Source organism: Mobula hypostoma, chromosome 17, assembly GCF_963921235.1.
Source record: "Mobula hypostoma chromosome 17, sMobHyp1.1, whole genome shotgun sequence".
Lineage (NCBI taxonomy): Eukaryota > Metazoa > Chordata > Chondrichthyes > Myliobatiformes > Myliobatidae > Mobula > Mobula hypostoma.
The window spans coordinates 22,521,818-22,543,108 of record NC_086113.1 but is presented as its reverse complement, the minus strand read 5'-3'; the positions used below and the strand labels follow the sequence as shown (position 1 = coordinate 22,543,108).

At 41.0% G+C, this 21,291-nt stretch overlaps 1 protein-coding gene across 3 annotated transcripts; it reads right to left on the bottom strand.

Annotated features, from left to right (window-relative positions):
• Positions 1-8,326: 8,326 nt before the first annotated feature.
• On the bottom strand, positions 8,327-17,157 carry rnf152 (ring finger protein 152). Of its 3 annotated transcripts, none has more exons than XM_063069657.1 (3): positions 16,426-17,157; positions 12,688-12,755; positions 8,327-11,354 (listed from the first exon to the last, which is right to left on the bottom strand). In XM_063069657.1, the coding sequence occupies exon 3, from the start codon at positions 11,160-11,162 to the stop codon at positions 10,545-10,547; it is 618 nt and encodes a 205-aa protein (XP_062925727.1). In that variant the 5' UTR covers positions 11,163-11,354; positions 12,688-12,755; positions 16,426-17,157; the 3' UTR covers positions 8,327-10,544. The 3 variants fall into 3 exon arrangements, with proteins under 3 accessions (XP_062925727.1, XP_062925726.1, XP_062925725.1); XM_063069656.1 differs by lacking the exon at positions 16,426-17,157 and adding an exon at positions 15,759-16,055 and having other exon boundaries at positions 12,688-12,865; XM_063069655.1 differs by lacking the exon at positions 16,426-17,157 and adding an exon at positions 15,759-16,055.
• Between the last annotated feature and the right edge of the window lie 4,134 nt (positions 17,158-21,291).

Below are 21,291 nucleotides of genomic sequence, written 5' to 3'. Positions count from 1 at the left end.
ACTTTTATTCATCTGAAATGAGCTGCCAAAGGAGGTGATAGAGGCAAGAATGGTAACAACGTTTAGGAGGTGTCAGGACAGGAACTTGAATGAGCAGGGCACAGAGAGATAGAATTAATGCAGAGAAGTAGGATTAGTACAGGTAGGTATCAGGGTCGGCATTGAGATGATGGCAAGAACGGCCTGTTGCTGGCTGCACCCATAATGGGATATTGACTAGATAACTTGCTTCTGTAACTTTGATCTGGCTTTAAAAATTGACCAGGATTTGTGGATAGCTCCACCGTTCTTTTGTGTATTAATTCATTTTAACCCTTCTATTCCCTTTAGAAAGCAAACGGATATAGACCACATGCAAATAGATGCACAGTTTAAATTGGCATCAGGGAAGGGCCAATATTATTCTGCATCCTGATGCTATTTCCAAAATCCTCCACATTCATTGGGAGGAGACGGACCTAATATTAACTCCCCTCAGATCAAAATCTTCAGTATTGAGGCCCACTTGCAGTGAATTCTGTACAGGGTTGATTACAATTGTCTGTCTCCCTCAGTTCAGAACTCTGCCACAGGAAACAATCTACAGAAGGGCAGAACGAACACTTTAATGATATCCTCAAACCCCCTGCCCCCTTAAAAAATGCAACGAGTCCAGCTCTGAAGGCCATCAAACAGATGAGAAGCATTCAGGAAGATGCCACGTGTACTCTTTGAGTTAGTGTGATGGGAGCATACAGGAAATGAGAGCATATGCTGGAATCAACAGCCCAAATCACCTGTCGACCCATCTTGTCAATCATCACTTTTGCCAGATCTACAAGTTTCATCTGGTGCTCATTTGCCATCTCAGGACCAGCAGAACTCAGGTGGAAGCTGTTACTCCTGACCTCAGGAATCTGCCAGAGAGCAAGGAGCAGTGAACGCAAGTCTAAATGTTTGAATTTAAATCTCTGGAGCATGACCCAACCGACAACCTTGTGACTCGGCAATGAGTGATTGCTATCACTGATGGAATAAACTGCAATCAAGTAAGCCTCCCAGCCGTAGCGATAAAGTTAATAGCTTTTTTCCCCAGAAACACTGGACTTTTAAAAATAACAATCAAGGCAGCTCATAACATTGTATTCCTCTGATCAAAAGACTAGGAAGCATATATCTGATATTGCCCATGATCTTACAGTCACACTTTGAAAGACACTATCTTTTAGAAATCCTTTACAAAGCAGCGGTTCCAAACAATGAATTTGTGATGCATGTGACATTTACTTATGCTTTTTGTGCCCTAAAGAACAGAATGTTTTTGTCTTGCTTATCACACGAACTAGAAGATGTTATTACAGTTATTTCACTTTGTGAACTAACTGGTAATAATGCAGGCTTAGTGCTAGCAATGGCTTCGATAGAAGCTTTCTTCCCTCCAATTCAAAACATTGTGGGTTCATTATACACACCCGAGCACAAAAAGTTCTAATTTGACATTCCAGGGATAAGCAAGGGGGTGTTACATTAACAATGGCGTCATCTGTCAAATGCCCCATTAAGTTTTTGTTCAGGAAGCTAAACCTACTCACGTGGCTTGTTCTCAGGTGAATTGCAAAACAAAGTCTCGTCAAGACTTGCAGGTGATGCTGAAGAACTTAAGCTCAAAGCCTTGAACAAAATTTGGATAGTTCTTCAAATTAAAAAGATATTCCTATAAAGAATGCTGTTCAAATTACATTATTTGTCTTTGGCCAGCGGAGCACAAGAGAAGCTATTCATTATTATAACACCTTCCTGAGCCTGTGGATATCCAAGTGCTCAAAAGACAACGAATTTAAAGAGCAAACACGAGGAAATATGCAGATGCTGGAATTTCAAGCAACACACATCAAAGTTGCTGGTGAACGCAGCAGGCCAGGCGGTATCTCTAGAAAGAGGTACATTCGACGTTTCTGGCCGAGACCCTTCGTCAGGACTACCTGAAAGAAGAGCTAGTAAGAGATTTGAAAGTGGGAGGGGGAGGGGGAGATCCGAAATGATAGGAGAAGACAGGAGCGGGAGGGATGGAGCCAAGAGCTGGACAGTTGATTGGCTAAAAGGATCTTCGCCAATCAACCGTCCAGCTCTTGGCTCCATCCGTCCCCCTCCTGTCTTCTCCTATCATTTCAGATCTCCCCCTCCCACTTTCAAATCTCTTACTATCTCTTCTTTCAGTTAGTCCTGACGAAGGGTCTCGGCCAGAAACGTCGACTATACCTCTTCCTAGAGATGCTACCTGGCCTGCTGAATTTGAAGTGCAATATGTTTCGGGTAGTTTTCGCAGACAAATACAGTAGCAAATGTGCATGCAATGGTGATAACATTTCAGGTGTTTAAAGAAGAATGTCACTCAAAAATTCTCCTTATCCTTTGGAAAGACGCCTGGAGGCAATTTACTTTCTGACAAGCAGACAGGGTCAAAGTTTAGATTTGCTCCCAAGTCATATCACTCCACCCCTTCTCCAGTATTACATTAAAGCCTGGGTGGGGCGAAAACATTATTCTGATTGAAAGAGTATAATCATTGAACCACCCCAATACTTGATGTTGGCTCATACTTTAGGTCCTTTTCACAAATATATGTAGTGTTATTTCTATGCAGCTTCAGGACACCAAGTGAAATGTTAACATATTTTTGCAGAACTAGCAAAATCTTTGGACAGTTTCCCACCTGTTAATTAGGACTTGTTAATTAGAAGCAACAAGCTATGAGTGAGCTCAACAGTTTTGGTTAATTTTCAGCTGGGAGCTCTGACATCTTAAGCAACACACACAAAATGCTGGAGGAACTCAGCAGGGGAAAGATACCAGAATAAAAAGGTGGGAAGAGGGAGAGGGGAGGCGAAGGAGGATGGCTAGAAGGTGATAGGTGAAGCTAGGTGGGTCTGAAAGGTAAAGGACTGGAGGGGAAGGAATCTGATAGCAGATGAGAGTGAACCATAGGAGAAAGGGAAGGAGGGGACCCAGGGGGTGGTGATAGGCAGGTGAGAAGATATAAGAGGCCAGAGTCTGGAAAAGAAGATGAGGGGAGGGTTAAGGAATTTTTCTTAATCAGAAAGAGAAATCAATATTCATGCCATCAGGTTGGAGGGTACCCAGGTAAAATCTAGAGAATTTCTCATAGCTATGACATCTTGCTCTGCAACCAACAGGTTATCACTTGGATCAATGCTCCTCAAAGACGACTGAAATTTAAGAGGATTTCTACAGATTTCAATGTGGAAATGCTGGATTTCGTGTGCAAATCCTCACACACCTCACAGAGTGAGTTAAAAATAATCTGAGGAATTCTGAAGAAAACAGGCATCACATAGTTAATGTTAATGGCCTCTCTTCAGAGCAAGGAAATGGTAGAAAAACAAACATGTTTTGAGTTGCAGAGAAGAGGGAATGGAATAGAAAACAAGAGGGTTGCTTCTCATGGGGCAGGGATAAACAGAGACTGGATGAACAGGTGATATTGGTGAGACAGGGTGTTGAAAACACAATAACTACAGCTGATCTGCCCTGAGGAGGCAAGAAGACAGACGAACGAGAATAGAAGAGAGAAGAAAAACAAAACAAAATAATTGAATTATAAGATACAGAACATACAGCCAGATCTAATACAAACTGGAAAGGCTGAACATCTAAAATTATTGAATTCAGCTTTAAATCCTGAGTGCTATAGCATGCCAAGCAGAGAGTCCATGTCTCAACATGATTTTGGACTGTAATGAACAAGCTGAGAAACCAAATACAAACAGTGGAATGGAGAATTAAAGTGACAAGCAACTGAAAGCTCAGGCACATCCTTACAGACTGAATGGATACACTCTGGCTCACCACAGCATTAGATTGAAAAATGTACAAGCAAAATCACAGTATCACCAGGAATGATCACTCTCTGAACTGGGGGCGGGGTGGGTTGGGGGGTGGATTGAAGGAGGAGGAGGTGATTTATGGTGGAGGTAGAAGAAGAGGTAGGTGTATTTAATCTTCTACCATCACTGTATGAGGAGGAATGGGTGGAGATGGGAGAGTTGACCAGAGACTTTTACAGAGAATAGTCCCTTTGGACTTCTGAAAAGGCAGGGAAGCATCTCATTGAGGGTGATGAAAATTATAGAGGATAATTCATTAAAATTGAGTTTGATGGGTGGAAAGTGACGACAAAAAGGAATTCTGTCCTCACTCTGGAAGGAAAGAAAGTGGGTGAGAACAGAAATGCAGTCAATGGACTGAATACAGATAAGAACTTGAAACTATTATGGAGAAAACCCATAGCTAATGAAAAAGCAAAAGTGGGCATTACCCCATTTTATAACTCTTAAAAGAATGCACATATTGCATACTGTATTTATGCCATTTGATGTATATTCAAACCATTTGTGCACGAAGATGGAGAAATCAATAATGTATTTCAAAATAAGACTGAAAACTCTTGATTCACAGGGCATACTATAGAGAAAAAGATGTACCGTTAGAATTTTCCCATCCCTATTTTTAATTCAGCAGCTGTCGTGAGAGTTAGTGAAAATCATTATATTTATTCGCACACAATTAAATATGAAAAGATTCTGGCTCTTTTTAAAAATTTTCTTTCACCACTAAAATACACTACTGTGCAAAAGTCCATGTAGCTGGGTGTCTAAGACTTTTGCACAGTGCTGTGGCAATTTTATATATTGCACTGTACTGCTGCCACAAAAAAAACAAATTTCATGACATATGTGAGTGACGATAAACCCAATTCTGATTCTATTATGGACTGAGAGTGGAAAAGGGACAAGGAGAGGGGAATCATGGTGGGGAAAAGAGGAAAAAAGAAAGGGTAGGGAGCAGAAAGCACCAGAAAGACATTCTTTAATGATTAATAAACCAATTGTTTGGAATCAAATTACCTTACCTGGTGTCTCAGGGCTGGGAGTGTTTGCACCTGTGCCACCCCTCCTGCAGTGTTCCACCCTCACTATTCTAACATCCTTTGCTCCCACCAGATTTATAAACTTGCTTGTCACTCCATGTTGACAAATACAGTACTGTGCAAAAGTCTTAGGCACCTTAGCTATATATATGAGCCTAAGACCTTTGCACAGTACTGCAAACTCCACAAGAATAGGTACTCGAATTTGTTAAAATTTTTAGCATGATGCCTATAACAATCATAAAAGTAGGTAAAGAACCCATTGAATTTGCTTGCATTCCCCACTGTACAAAGACCAGTCATAATTTCCTTCTCAATATAGGCTGCGTGACTTTGTACTGTATGTTGAATAGTGAGTATGGAGGAAATAATGTATCATTTCTTAATGCATGCATTACTAAATGACAATAAAAGAGGACTACGTGTCTTCATAATAATTATAATTGTGTTCTGAACAAAAAAAGTAATGGATTTTGTACCTCAAAAATCTTCTTCCATCAAACACCTGATGGAGCTCCCTTCCACAGAATTGCAGTATACTAGAAACTGAATTTTGTGGTTGTAATGATGGAGAAGTTACTGTCTTCCTCACACCATATAAATGGTTCCTGAATGCTGTCACTGAAATAGAATGTGTTAGAAATTACCACATTATGAAGAAGTACTTCATTGGCCTTTATTACTCTTTGGGGCATTGTGATAAAATGCATTAAAGTCACTAAATGCAATACTTATTTTGCCCTCATCCACCTGATGCAAGTTGTGCACTCCTCTACTTTCCCGTTTCAAGCACAACTGTAAATTACTCTGAAAATAGCATCTTCACTGCGCAGTTTTTAATCCATTAACAAATGTTGGTAACATTGTCAAGGCCAGTATTTACACCTCATCCATGATTGCCTTTAAGGCAGAAGTGATCAACCACATTCAGCTTTCTAGTGCAAGTACAACCATAGTGACATTTGGTGTAGTTTCAGCATTTAGACTCAGCAATGACGAATGGATGGCAATGTTCTTCCAAGTCAAGTTGATGTGCAACTGGGAGAAGGATCTGCACATTACTCTGTTTCGTGATTTGGCTGTAGTCCTTCTTAGTAGTGGAAGTTACAGGTACATGAGGTGCTGTTAGAACAACATAGGTAGATAACAAAACACATCTTGAGGATATGCTTTTGGTGAAGAGCAAGATACAGTACTGTGCAAAAGTGTCAGACACATATATGTAGCTAACCTGCACAGGACTGTATTTGTCAACATGGAGCAGAAAGCATGTTTGTAAATCTGGCGGGAGCAAAGGATGTTGGGAATGGCGAGGGTGGAGCAATATGGGAGTGGTGCGGAACACACGGCTGAGGAGTGCCAGGGTTAGGGGGTGGCACGGGCACAGATACACCCAGCCCTGAGACACCAGAGAAGGTCATTTGATTCCAAACAATTAGTTTATCGATCATTCCAGAACACCCCTCTGGTGCTTCCCGCTCCCTTCCCTCTCCCTTGCTTTTCTCCCCCAACCATACTTCCCTCTCCCTTCCTCCTTCAACTCTCAGTCCACAATAACGACACATGTCAGAATCAAGTTTATCATCACTCATGTCATGAAAGTTGTTTTTTCCTATTGCAGCGGCAGTACAGTGAAATTGATAAAATTACGACTATACTATGCAAAGGTATTAGGCACCCTGGCTATAGGCACATATATACTGTATAAGATTTTTGCACAGTACTGTAGATTGGCTGGTTGAGTGGTGTTGCAACAACAACCTGCTATTCAACATCAGAAAGACCAAGGAATTGATTGCGGACGTCAGGACTGGGAAGTCTGAAAAAACACACCTCTAGGTATCAGCTGTGAAAAAGTTGAGCAATTTGAAGATCCTGAGCATCATTATGTCAGAGGATCGATCCAGAGTCCAATATATTGATGCAATTACGATGAAGGCATGCCAGCAGTTATACTTCATTAGGGGGTTGAGGTGTTTGGTCTGTCAATGATGATTCCGGCAAATCTCTACCCCGTCTGGTACGGAGGCTCCAATACACAGGATTGTGGACTCAGCTATCTCCATTCGGGACACTAGCCTCCACAACATCAAGGATATCTTCAAAAGATGATGCTTTAAGAAGGTGGCATCGATCATGAAGGGCCCTCACCATCCAGGACATGCTCTTTTCTCATTATGACCAGCAGGGAGGAGGGTACAGGAACCTGAAAACATGTTCTCAACATTTTAGGAATAGCTTCTTCTCCTGTGTCATTAGATTTCTGAACAGTCCGTTAACCCATGAACACTACCTCAATATTTTGCTCTCTATTTGCACTATATTTATTGTGTATATATTCTTAGTGTAACATTTTTATCCACTGTACTGCTGCCATAAAACAAGTTCTGCAACCTATGTCAGTGATAATAAACCTAATTCTGAATGTTCAGCATGACGAATGACTAATTCAAATATAGAACTTAATCATAATTACTGCTTAGTACGTTCTTTCACCCTCAAAAAAACAATTTATATGTGCAATGTAATTCCCTCATAAATAGTTTGAAATATATTAGACTTTAAAATAACTTTAAAGAAGCTAATTTATGATACTTCAGCTTGCAGATCTGAATGTCTGGCTATGTTTCAATTTTTATTCAACACCTTATAAAAATTCAAAAAATTATGACAAATTGAGTTTTATCCTTCAAGGCTTAGTCCCTGTTAAAATTCTTTAATGTGATTGGCAGCTCAGGGAATAGATGCCAGTGATCCTATTGAATAGCTGCCTGGCTGACAGACAGGCAGGGAGCAACAAACAATCTGCTGGAGAAATTCGGCCAACCAAGCAGCATCTGTGGGGTGGAGGGTCGAGGAAAGGAATTGTTGACATTTTGTGTGCAAGCACTGAATCAGAAACATGCTGCTCGACCTGCTGCATTCCATCAGCAGCTTGCTTGTTACTCCAGGTTCCAGCATCTGCATTCTCACATCTCTGTCAACAGAAAGCAACTTCGCTACTGGTCACAAGATCTCAGCCAATGAGAGGAAAGTAATAATCAACATCTTTTGCATAGCTGCAGAAGAATAGAATCAATTGGGCAATTATTATTGCTCAGAAATGGTCCTTAAGAGTCATAGAGAAGCAGGTCCTTTGGCCCATCTAGTCCATGCCAGAAACATTTAAACTGCCTACTCCCATCAACCTGCACTGGGACCATACCATAGCCCTCCATACCCCTGCCATCCATGTACCTATTCAAACTTCTCTTAAACATTGAAATTGAGCTCGCATGCACCATCTGTGCTGGCAGCTCATTCCACACTCTCATGACCCTCTGAGTGAAGAAGTTTCCCCTCAAGAGTATGTTTCTCAAATGAGCAACTTGGATAATATTTACGAAGTTTATTATAAACTGTTGAATAATGTTGTCAATACAACCAGAGTCACAGTACAGTGGTCCATTTCAAATTATAGGAATGAACGCCTTACAATCATCATTAAACTAACATGAACACATACAAACAACAGGCAGGTTCAGAACACTATCATAAAAATATCAGTGAGGAAAAAATACTCTATTGCAGCACCATGCAATATTTTATTCTACAAAAGAACAAGCACAAAGACAATGATCAGCAACTTATAAACAGCAGATTCACCATCTCTTCCAACTTCTACTTTTGTAGATTATCACAGGTATGTGCACACACCAACAGTTCAAATACCCCTATATACTTAGGCACAAAGATGGATCTGTAAATTAAATAATCTATGAAAAGACAAAACCATTTATTAGCATGTGTAGGCAACAGTGATCATGGGATATTAGTTGAGGCATGTTACCAGTCTATTAACTAGTGTTTGGAAACAGCAGGTCACCTAACACCTGTGAAAAGAGAAGCAATTTTTTTTTGTTCTGATACAAGAACATTGACATGAAATGTTAACTCTTTCTCTCTCCATAGATGCTGCCTGACCAGCAGAAAAGTGTGACATTATGTCAGATTTCCCAATAGTCATAGAATTATCCAGTGTTGCTTTCTAAGGGAAAAAGATATGTTCGACTTCTGTCAGCTGAACTGGTGTAAGCCCTGTTCCCTTTTGAGTCCATGATTAAAGCATTATGTTAAAACATTCACAAAAATAAACAGAAATAAAGTACAGAAATCACTTGATATTTGGTTAAAATACTTTTAAGTTCAGTATTTCATTTTCAGTATTTACAAAACTGGAAGGAGAAGCAAAGTAAAATGTTGGACAATAGTATTTCAATCTCTAGTTAAAAATAAGAAAAAAATGTACAATACAGGCAATTATACTCCACATAAAAATCAGAAGCAACTTTAACAATTATGCCATCATAGCTTATCCAAGCTCCATTCATAACTATTTTTTAAACAAGTATTTGTAAGCCATGAATGATTATTCTGCCTTCTCTACATTAACTATCACCAGACACTGTCATTATGATATTGCTTATCAAAGTCTGCCAGCATTTCACAATCCCATTAAGTTCAGTGCTTCCTCACCATGAAACGGTATGCAGCAGCTCATCACATCACATCATGAACTGTGAATTAATTTATACTTTCTCCTAATTTAAAGTGTTGCAATTTCATAGGTAAGTGCTTTTAATAAAATCTAGCTGAATGGTTTAAACAGCAAAATCAGCTTATGCCACATGGTGTAGTTGACACACTAAACTGAAAATTCAATGCACCACAAAGTTAACTATTCAAAACTGTCTCTATTTAATTAATATCCTACTGGGCACACCAAAACACCTTCTAAACAGCAGAACTATCATATAATGAGCTGGAAACTAAAGTACTCCACCAGTACAGTTCCAGCTAACAGTGTAGAAGTCTAATCACTTCTGTCAGCAACTGTGCACATGCAAGATAAACAGTCTCCAATGGTGACTGGCTTCAATAATTCTTTGATCCTTTTGTCACTGTAGATGTACATGTACTGGATTATAAAACCTCAAAGTACATTAAAAACTTCATTGCACAACTTGCCAAAAATCCATACAGTTTAGCCCCAATAAAATAATTACAATTCTATATGACAGCAGTTGCACACTTGTTTAAAATCTGTCCTCACTGCTCACAAGATGGTAGTAAAAATATAAACATGATTCTTTTAGAAGACTGTTGCAACTCAATTAACTACCATCATTTAAAGCCTTGGTTTTGACAGAGCAGCCTGGTTTACAGTGTATAAAATTATGCCTACCAATACTTAAATGAAATTGATTCAAGTTACACCATGAATAGTATTATTGCACTACCCTTTAAAAGGGAGATCATGGTTAATAATAATATAGAAAGACAATGTGATATTAAGAGAATGAATGGAAATTAATTCCATGTATGGACTAGGATACAAACCCCCTTCAAAATTCACCCGAAGTACAGTTTTCATTTAATCTCCCAAATTACACCATAGGTATTCATCACTTCCAAAATGAATCATTCCTTGTAGTTTTATGCATTTGCGTAGCTACCCGGCATGGCCCTGAAGCCTGGGCCACAAGAGACTAAATGCTCTGCACTCCTCATTCCATAGTCCAGGTTTCTTGCAAACTAGTAAATTCTGAAAGCCCATAATAGATTCGCACTTTTTATTTCAGCCACAGGAGATAGCAGTGAATCGCTTCGATATGCAAGACATGTTGTGCAGCACGATGCCAAGAAGGAACAGGAGGACACAAGCCACAAGAAGTACAGTGCAAACCCCTGAGCAAGTGGAGGTCTTCACAACTTCTCTGCTCTCCTCCTCTTCCTCATCCTCCCTTGGTCCACTTTGCAACGGATGCTGCTGGTGCTGCTGCTCGCCAGGGATCAAAACAGCAGTCACAGTCTTCCGCTGGTTTCCCGGCAACAGCCGACAACCCCCTTCGCCTGGCAACAGAGCGCTCTCCTTGGTAACAGTCAGGGGGACCATGTAGCAACCAGTGCTTGGGAGCTTGATGAAGACTGGGGTGCGGTCTGAGGCACTGGGGATGCTGATCACAGCAATTACATCCGGGTCGTCGGGCAGCTGAGACACAGACAGGCTGGGAGAGAGCTTGGTGATACTTCGACACCAGGGGCACGTCAGCTCTTTCTGACTGCTTCTCATCTGCTGAAGGCAGACAGAGCAGCAGGTGTGCTTGCAGTCGAGTAACTTGGGGCGACGGCATGGACTGTAGTAATTGAAGCAGATCTGGCATTCCATTTGGGAGTCTTGGGAAACGGTCTCCATTTCCACACTGACAAATGCCGACTTTTAGAAAACCTGGCTCTCCAGCAACCTTCTCTCTTGTGCCTTTTCCCCTACCCCTCTTCAGAAACTCTCAGTCACAGACTTCCAGTGGTTAGGGTCTCCCCCTGGAAGCAGCAAGTTCAGCAATGTGCTATCACTTCTGGTAAATGCCCAACTGCAGTCTTTCATTACCTACAAAACAAACGTAAGTTTGTAAATCTACATGTAAAAAGTCAATGCTCATAAATTTGATAGCTTACTTAAGTGATAAATTGTGGTGTTGGTCCCAGTTAACTTAGTATTACAGTCATGGCTGGGACAGAAGGTTGCAGTCTGAGATCCCACTTCAATGATCTGAGAACAATGTTCTATGCTCTAGTGTAGCTGCAAGACGATGCTGCACCAACAAAGGGGTGACTTTCAAATCAAATTTTAAAGGTCAAAAACGCTCTTTCTTTTGGAATAAAAGGTCCTGCTGTTTTGAAGGCGGCAAGACTATGGATCAAAAGCTGAAAATCCAGAATTACCTCATTCTTTTTTTTAAAAGATCAAATTGCCTCCTCCTGGACAGTAGGTACGTAGAACTCTAGTTATCTTTACTCAGCATTACTAAAATCTATCACTGAACAGAAGGCTCTCAGCCTTCTGTTCATGAAAATTGGCTGAAAACAAATTGTCTTCTGCATTTTCTTTATCACAAGTACTTTCCTACACTTGAAAAGTAGTTCAAATTGCAATTCACTTTAGGGCACACTCAAGGAAGTAAGTTTTATTTTTATTCACAAAATCACTACACACTACCAGTGTTTGAGGGTAGGAGATGATCCACATAAATGTTTATAATCGTTTTTGTTTATTTTTTTGAATAAAGATAAGCATTCATCTAGCACCTTTCACAAATGCCAAGATAAAAGCACAGCCAATGAACTACTTCCGAAATCTGAAATCCTGTGAAGAGCCTGCAGACAATGTGATTACAGAAAACAGCCACAAAGAGCAGCATTGGTGACGTTTCTTAAAGATATTAATTGGGGTAAATATTGGGTTAATCCCTTGGCTCTCCTTCAAAATAATGTTACCCAATCTCTTAAGTCCACTCGGGAGAGAAGACAAAGTCTTGAGGTCTTATCCGACAGGCAGCACCTTTGACAGTGGTGCACTCAGTCTTGAACTACAACGTCAGCCGGGATTTTTGTGGGACTTGAACCCAAAATTTTCAGACTATTTCCCACCCCCCGCCCCCAAATAAGCAGTCAGTTCTAGGCATGCCAACAATTATATATTCAGGTTTATTCTTCATCGCTTGCACAAAAATGTACTGCTGAAAATTATTTGTACCCTCAGCTGAGCAACCCATGTACTTCAAATGGATCATTTGCAACTACTTCATTAAACATGGAAAAGGCAATTCACTTCGTTGAATATAAACTACTGAATGAATTAGCAAAATCAAGAAAGGTTGCCAGCAGTATTGTCTGCATTTCAAAGAGGTAGGAAGTGAATTTGCACCCAAGGTCCTTCTTACCTTTTACAGTTGTTCCGAATTGGGGAAACAGATCAGTCATGCCTGGGATTCCCCAATAAGGCAAAATTCTGCAACAGAAATTGACGGATGGTCAGCCAGGTTCTTCCCATATACTTCCATAAACCCTAAACCCAGATGGCTGTAGACAGGCTGCTTACTCACTTTGTCATACAAAGCCCTGCAGAACAGTTAGGCAGTGTGATAATGAATTGGTGTTCCAAAACAAACAAAAGATATCAATGTGTATACTTGCAGACACACAGGAAGTTATCTGCGTCATCTTTGAGTCAGTAGAGGAATTACTCTTCAGATCAGATTGATTTTCATGTTTTCTGTTGGAGCAGACATAATTCAAAATACCTTCACAAACAAAGAAGATTATTTACCTTACAATCAGAATATCCTATCAAATTGCTTTCCCCTTTCTGAAGGAAAGCTAAAAGATTTTGAAAACATTATGCAGGGGGATACTGGATTGGTGGTTGGTCAGATGTGGCAGACAAACAGAATCATACTTGGAGACCCCATGCCCACCATATGTTCCCAAGTAACTTCCCAGCCACTATGGGCCAAACATTTCTAGATCCTCCAACCTGTAGCTTACTTTCCTTTTCACAGCAGATATTACATCAACAAATGTTGAAGTAAAAACAATACAATTTTTATATTGCTTCTTTTACATCACGTTTTTGAAGAGGCCAATATAAAAGGGTCTTTTGATCATGTTTGGTCACTCTTATAAACCAAGCAATTACAGCAGTCAATTCACACCCAGCAACTTCCCACATAAGACAATGAAATAAATCACTTTTGTTTCCATCTGTCAAAATTATTGACAGAGTAAAGCTATGCTCTCCTTCAAATAGTGGAAGTGAAGAGGTTTAATTTAGTAGTTCATTTGATGACAGCTCCTCTAAAGGAGCAGCATTCTCTCCATAGAGTGTTTAAGGATCTGGAGTGGTCTTGAACCATGTCTGTCTAACTCAGAGATAGCGATCATATCATTTGGGCAAGATTCAGTCCTAATGATTTCCTACTTTACTATTAATTCACACAGCCCATTAATATGCATCATGATTAATGTAACCAGCACATACGATGCTCTAAGAAAGGCAGAAAAAAAATCCTTTCTCATTGCTGAAGCACTTGACCTATTAAGCATTATGTTGATATTTGTTAAGCAGCACATGTGAAATTGGTTTGGTAATTAAATGGCTTCCCCCCAGGGAATGAACTGTTTACCAATATCATGTGCAAACCATTACCCAAGAGCTAGCTTCGAGTATTTTGTGTTTTTTATTTTAGATGAAAAATAGCCAGTGTGTGAGGAAGTGGAGGCCAGGCCATGTTCTTGATTATGAAATGTCCCAAGGCAGGATAAACAACAACTATAAAATCACACATTTTCTCCTTACAGATTTTTTTTTACAAGCAGTCAAACAATAATTAACAAATGAGTGGTGTACTGGGAAGGGCTGTCTTTCTGATGACATTTAAATCAAGGCCTCATCTGCTTGTCCAAGAAGACATTAAAAACAGATCTCATTTTGGAGGAAAGAAGGAGGAAGTTCTCCATGGTGTCCAGGGAATTCTGATCTCATTGAACATCATACAAACAGACAATATGGATATCATTTCACTATGCTGTAGTTAATTGAAGCTTTCTATGTGTAAATTGTTTTATGTTTTCTATAACCATGGCTAAATTCTGAAAATATTCCATTGTCTATAAAGATGTTTGGGACATCCTCAAAAGCACTATGTAAACAAAGTTTGTTTTAAATTCACAAATATGATTTATCTTACTCAAAATAAGGAATTGATAGAAAAAAATACAACTGTGTATCTGAAATAACTGTGTATCTCCATGCACAGATCCCTCCTACCCTCATTACCATAGCAATGGTACAATTTGTGTTACAAACGACCTCAATATATAGTCTCAGTTACAGACCCACATACACCTCCTACCTCCATTGAGAAACCCAGCCTCCTATATATTTACACCGGTATGAACCTTTTAGATCCAACATGGGAGCAGTAGGTAAGTAATTCCCTTCAAAACAATAGAATATCTGTATATCTAATTCATGAACATATACATTTCTATCATTCTCACAATTCTCATTCAAAAATCTATTACAATAGGCAACACACACACACACAATGCTGGAGGAACTCAGCAATTTGCTCAAGCAGGTTGCTCAGAATTTCCAAGATCTGCAGAATCACCCGTGTTAATTATTATAATAGACCAGACCTTGCAAAGTCCAGGCACCAACAAAAAATATTACACACAAAAAAAGGAAACTATTAATGTGGATAATGGGGCAACAGCCAAACACCTTCATTGATGCAGACTGAAAAATATGTTCGTCGCCCTTTGCAGCTGATCAGATCTCCAGGATGAAACTTAATTAAATACATATAAAATAGCAAAGATAGCACAATTGCGCACGACAATTTAAAAAAAAATAATTCGGATAAACTAACGCTGGCGGCAGCACCTGATACCCTCATATTTCTCTCGGTAGTCTATGACCTTCCACAGTCTGCACCGAATGTTACTGTACAGAATAAATAAAGAATTCTTTACTGGCACTGACTGCACTGTCCTCTGATATAAAGTGTATTATGTAGTCTCGCAACGGTCCAAAAACTGCCACCACAAATGTTATCTTTCATTTAACTGCATTTTCCCCAAGCAAGCTTAATAAAAAAAAATTGGAGATCCTTCGGCCCATCCTGTCCTTACTATCATTTCCAGCTCGTCATTATTTTGGCGTCACTAACACCCTCATTGTCTGTTCAGCCATCAAACAGCATACAACTCCAGCGAAGCGCATACGATACCCTGCATTCATAATTGAAAGTTGGCATTTCTATGTATGCTTAAGGTCCACACTGCACGGACACAATGTTAAAATTTCCACGCGAACCCTTAAACCAGTCAGTTAATGTGGCACGAACATACACCATTCGCTTTCAGAGAGTGAATTAGCACGGCATCAATGACAGCTCGTCTCTGTGTAGCCGCAATCGCGTAAAAAAAGACATAAAAATACAAATACCTTCAACAATCCCTGATACTACACTTGCAAGCTGCTTTTGCTTGCTGCAAAAGCTAATGGTACAAAGTCTATACTTTTCACTGCCGCAGTCTCTCGTTCACTGTTGCTTATTTTTTTTGCACTCTCTTGCGCAAAGCTGATGCTTCGCTTTCACTCTTGGAAAGTGTCTGTTGCTACCGCGGACACCACCCCATACTCAATAATTTCTGACTGACTGCCTCCTGCCCTGCGCTTCAGTACATGAGGCAAGCGGACTGGCAGCCAGTCAGGGAGGGAGCGGAAAGGCTGGTTCTGGGACGCACTGGGACTTGTAGTCTTTCAGGAGCAGTTCTCCACTCTACTTTCTCACACTAGGACTACGACTCCCAGAAGACAAAGCGCCCACCGATGGGCTCCACCTCTTCGCACTTGACAGCTGGCCCCGCGCGCGCAGGTGAAGGCCAGTCATTGTTTCTCTTTGATTGTCAGCGCCTTCAAGGCGGAGCTCAATTTGATTGACAGCTCCCTCAGTCAGGTAGCAGGCTTTTCCTTGAAGGAGACCAATATGCGCCTCAGTTGATACAATGAATGAGAAAATAGATACGTTCATTAATATATATTATGTATCATTGAGTTTTATTCAAACAAGCATTTTACTATAATTCTAGAAATGCAATTTCAGACTTACGTTTTATCCACAGCACTGACTCACCGTTCAGTGCTCGTATTTTGCAAATAATATAGATATCACCTACAAAATAATGTTAACGCTAGAATAATCGCTAGAAGGAAAGAAAATCACAGCACTGCAAAGCCGGCAGTGTCCATTCTTTTCTTCACCTCCAGTTCTCAGATAAAGATCACTGTCTGGCCAAAAGTGAGGCATCTATTTGTATTGTTCAGTTCATTTTGAACGGCGCTGTTTCATTCTTAAAATACAGAATCACGTTATATACAAAAATGCATTGTGAAAATTCTTTTAAAATTGCAGCAAAAATAAAGACGCTATCTTTGGGCGTGCAAGAATATTGCGTTAGTGAAAGCTCGATTAACAGTTTCTTCCTTCATATATAATATTTGAAACTCTGTAACAATACTGTGTTCTAAGGCATAATATGTTTGCAAATTTGCAAACGTTTTCGTTGTATATACAGGGAGGAAATAAGCTATATTTGTAACGCTGTGCATTTAACCAAGCAATTCTTTGTTTCCCTTTCTATGGTAGCCCTCTCTCTGCCTATACTGTTACATCCAATTTTCGGTCTCCTCCCCATTCGTCAAACGTCTTCATTCGTTCGGAGATACACATTTGCCACACACGTCCAGCATTCATTGCCTGTCCCTAACCGCCGTTGATCGCGACACCGTCTTCAACTTTGCGGTCCTTGCGAAGAATTCCACAGATCCAGTGGACGAGGAGTTCGCGGATTTTTGGCGCACGCATTCTCGCATCGGGATAGTGTGCGACTGGGGGACAACCCGCAGCATCTGAGTGGAATTTGAATGTTAGCAGTTCGCGTCAAAGGTCACATTTTAGCCAAATTGCCGCCAATCAGTATTTAAGCAACGTTAGCTTTCACAACTGGTGGTGCGAAAGGGGCTGCAAATGATTGGATGTTACAGCAGTGAAGGAGAGTTTCCAGTCCAGTTTGCTGTTTGCAGAGGGGTTTTGTTCTGAGCACAAACAAGAGCCGTTCACCATGTGTTGAAATTGCTTGCCTAGTGATCCTGACTGCACGGCAGCTCCCCTTCCACCCCATCTCTCCCTCCTCCCTCCCCCCTCCCCCCTCCCCCTTCCCCCCTATGAGCAGGACCTCAGAGCAATACATAAAAAGTTACAATAAGAATTATAAAAATAAATAAGTAGTGCAAAAATAGGGCATCATAAGTGGTGGCAGTGAACAAGGGTTCAATGTCCATTCAGAAATCTGATAGCATAGGGAAAGACAGTGTGCTCAAAACATTGCCTATGTGTCGTCAGGCTCCTGTACCTCCTCCCTGTGGTAGTAATGAGAAGAGGGCATATCCTGGTCAGTGAGGGGTCTTCGTGATGGATGCTGCCTCCTTGAGTCATCGCCTCCTGAAGATGAGAAAGCTAGTCCCCATGATAGAGCTGGCTAAGTTTACAACCCTCGGCAGCTTTTTTCCAATCCTGTGCATTGACACCTTCACGCCAGGCAGTCTTGCAACCAGTCAGGATGCTCTCCATGGTACATCTGTGGAGATTCCCCAGAGTCTTTGCTGGCGTACCAAAATCTGTAGTTACAAACAAGCTGCTCACTGATCAATCAATATCTGTGGGACTGAAGGAATTGTCGACCTTCCAGGCTGAAAATCTACATCAGGATCTGTTGTTGCATGTACTAAGATATAATAGCAATTTGTTCCTACATTTATTTCAAAGATTTTACAAAATATCCTTGCCCTGTCCTTTCTATAAGATGGAAGCAATAAAGTGCTTAAAAAGGTGCTATTGCTTTTAAGATAACCACCATTCTAAGTAATCATTATCATAATTTAGGGTGTGCATATCAGGACACTGTTCTGGAACTAAAGAGAGATTGGATTGAATCCTGGTCATTTTGGAACACATCATTATCGATTTTTACCGTTAAAAGGTAACAACTCATTATGCACAGAAATAGTCACACAGATGTTTACATCCCAAACAAGCCTCACTTCATAAAAGTTGCTGGTGAACGCAGCAGGCCAGGCAGCATCTCTAGGAAGAGGTACAGTCGACGTTTCGGGCCGAGACCCTTCGTCAGGACTAACTGAAGGAAGATTTAGTAAGAGATTTGAAAGTGGGAGGGGGAGGGGAGATCCAAAATGATAGGAGAAGACAGGATGGGGAGGGATGGAGCCAAGAGCTGGACAGGTGATTGGCAAAAGGGATATGAGAGGATCATGGGACAGGAGGCCCAGGGAAGGAAAAGGGAGAGTGGGGGAAAAAAACAGAGGATGGGCAAGGGGTATAGTGAAAGGGGCAGAGGGAGAAAAAGGAGAGAGAGAAAAAGAATGTGTGTATATAAATAAGTAAATAATGGATGGGGTACGAGGGGGAGGTGGGGCATTAGCGGAAGTTAGAGAAGTCAATGTTCATGCCATCAGGTTGGAGGCTACCCAGATGGAATATAAGGTGTTGTTCCTCCAACCTGAGTGTGGCTTCATCTTGGCATTAGAGGAGGCCGTGGATAGACATATCAGAATGGGAATGGGACGTGGAATTAAAATATGTTAACATTGACTTCTCAAACATCCGCTAATACCCCACCTCCCCCTCGTACCCCATCCGTTATTTATTTATTTATATACACACATTATTTTTCTCTCTCTCCTTTTTCTCCCTCTGTCCCTCTCACTATACCCCTTGCCCATCCTCTGGGCTTCCCACCCCGCCTCCTTTTCTTTCTCCTTAGGCCTCCTGTCCCATGATCCTCTCATATCCCTTTTGCCGATCAACTGTCCAGCTCTTGGCTCCATCCCCTCCCCCTCCTGTCTTCTCCTATCATTTTGGATCTCCCCCTCCCCCTCCCACTTTCAAATCTCTTACTAGATCTTCTTTCAGTTAGTTCTGACAAAGGGTCTCAGCCCGAAACGTCGACTGTATCTCTTCCTAGAGATGCTGCCTGGGCTGCTGTGTTCACCAGCAACTTTTATGTGTGTTGCTTGAATTTCCAGCATCTGCAGATTTCCTCGTGTAAGCCTCACTTCATCCTAATTCATCTCTTCCACTGATTTATCCAGCTTTCTGATCAACGTATCACTACTGTTCACCTAACCATCTCCTCTCAGAAGCACTTTCCACTTTTCAACCACACTCTTTATTTAAAATGTTGCCCTACATTAATTATTGGATTTATTAGTGACTCCTGCAACTGGAATCACTAAGTCTGCTCTGTCAAATTGTACAAGAATTTTTGAAGAACAGGATGAGATCCCTTCAGCATTTTTACAGAGAAACAGGTCTTAACTTGATCAGACTTCCCTCAAAGGAATAGCCTCCCCATTCACAGATCATCTGGGATCATCTTTGTGAACTTCTTTGGTTCCTCGTTAAAAGAATCATTAATTTCTATCAAACGGGTCAGGCTGTCTATGATCTATGAACCAGACGCAGTTACGCAGTTACAACAAAGCCCAATCATACACAATCATTTCACCTCCTGAGCACCTGGGGGCTGTGTCCGTGTTGAAAAAGTTGCCCTATCAGATTACAGAACTGACAGTCATATTCATGGAATATTTTTGTGGGCACAACATGCCAGGGCAATTTTCCTCCTTGTCTCATCACTAGCAATGTTTTACTTGAAATTTTTGCTGCAGATGTGGATACATTTAAGGACGTCATTGAGACCTAAAGCTTTTATTGTGTTCAGTGTCCAACAATGTTGCCAGGCTCTTAAACAAAAGGAAATATCTACACTCAATCTATTTCTGGTGTTCCCACAACTGATGGTCTCACTTTAACGACTCCTTATCTTGTTATTTCATGCTTGTTATTTATTGCTATTTACTTGTATTTGTATCTGCACAGTTTGTTGCTTATTGATCCTGTTTACAGTCACTGTTCTGTAGATTTGCCCAACATGCCCACAGGATGTGGTGACATGTGTACTCTGAAAATAAATTTTACTCAGACCTTTTCTGAACATTTTCTTAGTGTGACATAAGATGAGACACAATATAAATCATGTTGTTTGAGTATAGATTTTTGTGTTCATGGTGAACTTAGGATAAGCCAAAAAGTCAATCTCCCCCAATACAATCTCTAGGCATACCTGGATAAGCCTTTCAGTGGGGGGACGATATTGGAACTTCAGCAACAACTCCAGATCCAATGAACTCTCGTGGAATCGAGTTCAACAAGAGCGAGCAAAGCTCCTGTTGAGATTCATTTGTTATAGGAGGATGATACACCAAGTGCAGCAAATAGGATATTTTGAACTCTAGATGAGAGATGTCAATATCCACAACTAAGATTACTCAGTAACAACACTTCTGAGCAAGCTGGCCAAGTCCTGAAGAGCATAGTTGCCAGACTGGGTCCGTGTCAAATGGTCCCTAGTTGCCAGACTGGGTCCCTGGTCAGGCCCCACTTGGAGTACTGTGCTCAATTCTGATCGTCTCACCACAGGAATGATGTGGAAGCCATAGAAAGGGTGCAGAGGAGACTTACAAGGATGTTGCCTGGACTGGGGAGCATGCCTTATGAAAACAGGTTGAGTGAACTCAGCCTTTTCTTCTTCGAGTGATGGAGGACGAGAGGTGACACTCACAACACGCTGGAGGAACTCAGCAGGTCAGACAGCATCCGTGGAAACGATCAGTCAACATTTCGGGCCAGAATCCTTCATCGGGACTGAAGAGAGAAGGGACAGAGGCCCTATAAAGAAGGTGGGGGAGGGTGGGAAGGAGAAGGCTGGTAGGTGCCAGGTGAAAAACCAGTAAGGGGAAAGATCAAGGGGTGGGGGAGGAGAAGCAGGGAGGTGATAGGCAGGAAAGGTGAAGAAAGAATAGGGGAAAGCACAATGGGTAGTAGAAAGAGGCAGAA